A 6,337-nucleotide genomic window follows, 5' to 3' on the forward strand; every position below is an offset into this window, starting at 1 on the left:
TAGCTGGATCTCCATGTGACTATAAGAACACATTGTGTCAAACACTGTTGGAAGCACTCTAAAGTTAAATCTTAACTATAATTTAATATGAAAATTTGTAAAGGCTATGAAGTCAAAATGGAGGGGAAGCTTGACCCCTGTAATTCAACTCTCCTGTAAATTAGCATTTTAATTAAATCTTTGCTTGAATCATTATTATTTATATCATCCTTAATCTGTTACAGTGTGAACAACAAAACATTCAGAGACTTTCTCTTCAATGGGGTGATAATAATGACACCACAAAGATAACATTATAAACATTTATTATATCGATATGAAGCCTTTGAGTGGCTGGTGTGACAGTCTAAAGGCCAAGATCATTCTCTGGCCCCTATTTTGAGGTGGATTTAAAGCTGACCCCAGTAAATCCGATGAGATAAACGGCCACCGTCGTAAAGACTTGTGAATAACCTTCTCTCACTTGAAAGTTTTAATGGTAATCAAGAATAATTGCCGTTCATCATGCTTCATTGTGGGCGAAAGAACTTAAGAAACCTTCCTCTTGTGTTTGACAATCATCGTTTTCCTCATCCCCTCCTTGCTAATAACTGCCACACTTCATCGAACAAGGTCAGCGGTTGAAGATTGGTGAATATGCATGAGGTCTCACTGCTGCTGATTAAAATAGCCTGTTTAATAGAAGGTTGTTGTCCTGGGATTTCAGCTAATGTGGTTTTCCATTCACACACGACTATACACACACACACACACACACCACACACACACAATGAGACAGACGCGTTCAGAGAACAACAAACGTTTGTCTTAAATAGAAGCACAAAGCCATATCCTTTTATAGTCCTCTCCCTGTTGTTCCCTGCTGGCTGGGGGGGGTGGAGGTGGCACCTGTGGCAAGAGGATAAAGAGGGGGGCCCTAATCGGCCACCTCTGTCTGCAGTGTCCAGCATTTTGCTGCAAAGTCAGTCCTGCCTGCTTCTGGAAATGGCTCCTAAGAAGAAGGAAGAGCCGAAGCCTGCTGCACCAGCGGCCCCAAAGCCCCCAGAACCGGAGCGCCCTAAGACTCCCGAGTTTGACCCAACATCAGTGACGGTAAAATATCTTAATTTAGAACTGCAAAGATGATTTGTTTGGTTTAGCTTCTAATTACATTGTCAAAAAAAAAAATAAACTTGATTGGAAACATTAGTTTGCCTTAATAGAACAAACATCAGAGACCCCAAGTGATCTAAACTTGGCAGTGCAAGCCTAACACTTTACTACAGCTAATTATCCTCAGCTCTCCTATTTCTCAGCTTTGCAGAATATCTCGTAAATTACAAGCACACATAACCGAAAATGATATATTATTAAAGGAAGCTGTGAGCCTGTGTCAGTATTAGGTACAGAGGCAAACTAAGTGGTGCATTAAACATCATGGAAAGTTTACTTTCTGCTGACTAGGCCCCTTTCTGATAGGATGAATATTGTTTTTTTTTTTTTTTTTCAGGTTGACCAAGCCGTTGTGTTACAATAGACTGTGGTTAAAGCCACAAAATATGACCTTTTTTATTATTATTTCTTCAAATAGCAGACCACCCACACTATTCGTTAGAGGGGAAACAAGGGTGGAAAGCTGGGAAGAAGGAAAAATATAGATAATTATAGCCATCTCCGTCTATCTTAAAACATGCTTAGATAAGGTTTGGATAAGGGAGTTTCTCAAAGATTCCTGCAGAGTTTGTGGTTTGCGTTTTTGCAAAAATCCAGACAATAAAGAGAGACTTGATGAACCTAACAGAGGGTCATATTGTACATGACATTTAGAAAGTGAGAAGCGATTGAGAAACAAGAATTTATCTTGGAGATAAGTGTCTGATTCCAAAACTGCCCAGCGGGAATTATTATTTTGATATATGGCTTTACAACCTTACCTTTGGATAATTCTGACTTGTTAATATTAGTCCTTTTACAAGTTGAAAAAATACTTTTAAATAAACAAACATAAAATAAACAAAAGAAAAATGTATATGTGTTTAAATCTAAGTATGTATTCAATAGACACCATTTATTCGCAGAGCATTCAAAAATTAAGTGTTATTTTCATTAGGGCATTTTAAACATTTATTTGAAAAAACTGCACCTAAGTAAACTTGAATGGAGTCCACAGTGGCATACAGAGACCATGTGGTAAGGATGGGCTGAAAAATCCAAGGTCACCTATAAACTGTGCACTGCAGGCAGAATAGATGCCTCCTGCTTTTCAGGCTATTAGAATAACATTAACAGGGGTCAGGATCGTGATGTTCAAGTTTGTCTTTTTCTGTATTTTTATTTGTATGTCTATTTATTTTTTGCCTCTGAGAAATAAGATGTGTGTTCATACTTTAAGAGTTTAATGACAAAGCAGATTAAAATAATATGAAACACTACAGCCTTTTACTACAGAAATAATGTATATTATTTCTATTCAGTTTATTTGATTGTTTTATATCAGTAATGCATTTTTTGTAAATTATATTCACTTGCAAACCTTATGATTGATAAATTGGCAAAATACACCTTTTCAAAAGTCAGAAATAAAAAAAAAATCATGTTACAAAAAAATTGTAAAGCATCTTTTGATTTAATTATTTTGGACTAAAGGTGTTACTACATTTCGCAAGAGATTATGCTCTTTATTATCATATAATTTTTATTTCTTTACATTTTGGAGATTAAAATAAACATTCTCAGTTACCAAATGTATCTAAAAGTTAGATGAAATGAAGCAGCAGTAGTTTTCGGAGCTGAATTAGAGAATTTCATCCAAAGTCACTTGAAACATGGAAACTATGTGTTGATAAGTTTATTATGGTTAAGTTTCTTTTTCTTTTTTTTTTTTCATTGCGTTTTTTGGTGTCTTCTGATTTCTCTTCTTGGTTTTGTCTGTTGCCAGCTGGAGTTTACCCCGGAACAACTCGAGGGTGAGGCTTTAGACGGCTGCTGCATTTATCCATTGTGCTGCATGGGCTGCAAGTTATTTATAGAGAATAAAAGGTTGCACACACACCACACTCCTTAGTGTGTGAAAAACATTTTGCGACAGCTGGCGTTTCACCACATCAAACTCGTGCTATCGCTATTTTAAAAAAACTAATAACTTTCAATTCAAGTCAGTGTCCTCCAAAACATGTGAAGTGCACGTCAGTCGAAGCAGAGCGGAGCCCTTCAGGGAAGCTGCAGTGCTTCCTTTTATCGGAGACGCCCATTATAGATAATTGCTTCATAAGATCTGAACATGTTCTCAGATGACACAGAAATGAGTGGGGAAAAAATGAGAGGGAATGTTAAACTATTCTTTTTGTTCACAGACTTCAAAGATGCGTTCCAGCTGTTTGACCGAACGCCAACCAGTGAGATGAAAATAACGTACGCTCAATGCGGTGACCTGATCAGGGCTTTGGGCCAGAATCCCACCAATGTAGAGATCATGTATGTCCTTGGGAAGCCCAAACCTGAAGGTTAGTTGTTTGACAGTATAAGCCATTCCTCTCTTGTCCACATCACATTCAAGAGATAGACATCTGTTTTTTTTTTTTTCCTCAACTACCAGCTACATTAAAAGTCTCTAATGTCAAGAAATTAACATCAGTCTCAGGGATCTTTCAAGTCAACTAGTCAGTGACTTATTGGTATGAAAATTTTCCCCTGAAGCATGCATTGCACTTTCCTATTAAATAGAAAATTGCATTCATAAAGCAGCAGAGTGAATTTCTTATTTAATGCAGGGAGGATGGCTATTTTGAGGCCTAATTTTGAGCTTGGCTATATGACAGCAAGTTTTAAGGGAAACGAGTCTGGGGAATCGGGGGGACTCCAAGCTTTGGGACCTCCAATAAACTAGGTCAGAAATTCAGGAATAAACATTATAAGCTATTGCCTACTCTAGTTCAGATGATTTTTTTTTACTGCCTGAGAACGCCTCGGTCACCCCCACTGCAGAGTTGTTACCTCTATCAGCGTCTCCCCGGGCTGCAAAGAGTGTCACTCCTGCTCCAGCAGTTGTTCTGTCTGCCTGGAGGTCACTCCTAAAAAAAGGAAGAGGGCCTGACCTATCTTGGTTCTAGCTTTTGGGACATTCGCCAACTTTCACTTTGGATTCAGAACCGGGTGACCTGTTGAAAAAGATACCGGGGGTTCTCGCAACCATGACTCCTTCACAGTTCACACAGTCAGCGAAAGGGAGCAGGGAATATCTCTTTAAATGAAAGATCCAAATTCAAGGTTAGTTCACGGTACAACAGTCTCCAAATTCAACATAAATGGACATTTAACACTTTCCACAGATATGCAGACCAAGATGCTTGACTTTGACCAGTTCCTCCCAATTTACCAACACATCTGCAAGGCCAAGGACCGTGGAACATTTGAGGATTTTGTTGAGGGTTTGAGGGTGTTTGACAAGGAGGGGAACGGCACGGTGATGGGTGCTGAGCTCAGACACGTGCTGGCAACCCTGGGTGAGTCGAACTGTCATAGCGTGAGCTCATTTCAAAAGACAGAGGTAATGATGATGCACACTGAGCTGACAGTGTCACTGCTTTCAGGTGAGAAGATGAGGGAGGATGAAGTGGAGCAGCTGATGCAAAACCAAGAAGACGCCAATGGCTGTATAAATTATGAAGCTTTTGTAAAGTACATCATGGCTTCATAAAATAACCGTTTGAGCCTTACTGTGATTTTTGTGCCACACGTCACAGGACACACGAAAAGCCAATGAGTGTTTTTCAATGAGACCTTTTAAGCAGAACATATCTACATTTGTGTGAGTCTCATCTTGTACAATTTTCATTTACACATGTCATTAAATGTACTCACAAATGCATTGTCTAATTTTTTAAGGCTCACCTCTGTACAATCTTTAGATCTTGGTACATAAATACACTTGGTTCGTATTGTGTCATGTTTTTCTGAGAAATGCACTGCTGCTTTTATGACTGATTCACTGCTTTGACAGAGGAGAACCTGCTGTTTTTAAAAACATGTTCAGCTACAAAAACCAATGATGCTAAATAGTAAGAAATAATAAAAAAATATGCAGAAATAACTTTTAGTTTAGTATTAATATATAAGTGTCAAAGGGAAATCAATCAACTGTCCTAAAATGAATGAATGAATGGATAAAAAATACATACTATATTGCATAAAGTCAGGAATACAAATTTTCTCAGCAAGTCTGTTTCTAAACTGTTTTGGATTAAATACAAAAATCACAAACACAAACTATTAACTACTATAACCAGCATATAATATAACAAATCCCACAGTTTCAAATGAAAATACATTTTTATTTCAGGATTAAATTCCAATATAATTTTCTTTAAAGCATATGGTTTTGTGTCAAAAGCAGCTTCTGAAAATAATAATAACAATAAAAGTAATAATAATGATGATGATGATGATAACAATAATAATTATTATTATTATTGTTATTATTATTATTATTATTATTATTATTATTATTATTATTATTATTATTATTATTATTATTATTATTATTGTTATTATTATTACTAATAATTTACGTTTCCTTATCCAAAGAGGATTAAGTGAAGGGTAGTGATCCACCTTTTGAGCCAGCAGAGGGGGATATTGGTCAACATTTAATTTTTTCCTTACAAGGTATTTGTCAACGTTGAAGGATTTAAAATAAGAATTATGATTTAAAAATGACACATCCATACATTGTGAGATTCTAGAATTACTTACATCTTATTTGCTATGGATAATTTACTCTGGAATTATTTACAAACTGCTGACATAACATTTTTCTCCCTTTTCACAAAAAGTATGTGTTTCAGCTGACATGTAGGCTGCAACCTACAAAATGCCTCCTATGCACTAGTTCAAATGATTAAATCACAGCCTAAACTCAGCAGGATCAACTTATAATGAGGCTGTCATTCCTCAACGCTTCTGGCTTAGGTCTGATTCTTGGCCTGCATTATTTATTGCTTTTCTGCACCTTCCCGCTCTCTCTCTCTGTCCTCCTTTTTGTCAAGAAGATGTTAAATAAGGGGCACCAATGCCATTCAATCACTAAAAGATAAAAAGAGGCATAAACAAGATTTGCTGTATTTATCATCAAACTCCACCTTAACCAGTGTGACTTTATCACATGCCACCTCCTTTGATCTGCTGTGTCTAATCCCGTCATATGCATTTCCTTACGGATCTGCCGTCTTCTCAGTGAAACAAGGCAATCTTTCTGTAACAAAATGCAGAACAGAAATCAGGTAGATGACGTTAGCAAGCAGGTCAGAGGGCAGACCAAGTAAAGCTGATGAGTATTGCATATGATCTGCGCGGCTCTGTG

The 6,337-nt window shown here is 37.1% G+C and overlaps 1 protein-coding gene across 1 annotated transcript; it reads left to right on the forward strand.

Moving 5' to 3' along the window:
• The first annotated feature begins 920 nt into the window (after positions 1 to 920).
• Positions 921 to 4,916, forward strand: myl13 (myosin, light chain 13). Its single transcript, XM_012855298.3, has 5 exons — positions 921 to 1,092; positions 2,918 to 2,945; positions 3,333 to 3,482; positions 4,308 to 4,481; positions 4,569 to 4,916. The coding sequence occupies exons 1-5, from the start codon at positions 985 to 987 to the stop codon at positions 4,673 to 4,675; spliced, it is 567 nt and encodes a 188-aa protein (XP_012710752.2). The 5' UTR covers positions 921 to 984; the 3' UTR covers positions 4,676 to 4,916.
• The last annotated feature ends 1,421 nt before the right edge of the window (positions 4,917 to 6,337 follow it).

The sequence above is a fragment of the Fundulus heteroclitus genome, chromosome 6, assembly GCF_011125445.2.
Source record: "Fundulus heteroclitus isolate FHET01 chromosome 6, MU-UCD_Fhet_4.1, whole genome shotgun sequence".
Taxonomy (NCBI): Eukaryota; Metazoa; Chordata; class Actinopteri; order Cyprinodontiformes; family Fundulidae; genus Fundulus; species Fundulus heteroclitus.

Excerpts from the sequence above, each read along its gene's own strand:
- myl13 (XM_012855298.3), top strand. The coding sequence starts at position 985 with ATGGCTCCTAAGAAGAAGGAAGAGCCGAAGCCTGCTGCACCAGCGGCC. Across the intron at positions 3,483-4,307 it reads TGGGAAGCCCAAACCTGAAG|ATATGCAGACCAAGATGCTT; the intron begins GTTAGTTGTTTG and ends CACTTTCCACAG. Across the intron at positions 4,482-4,568 it reads ACACGTGCTGGCAACCCTGG|GTGAGAAGATGAGGGAGGAT; the intron begins GTGAGTCGAACT and ends CACTGCTTTCAG.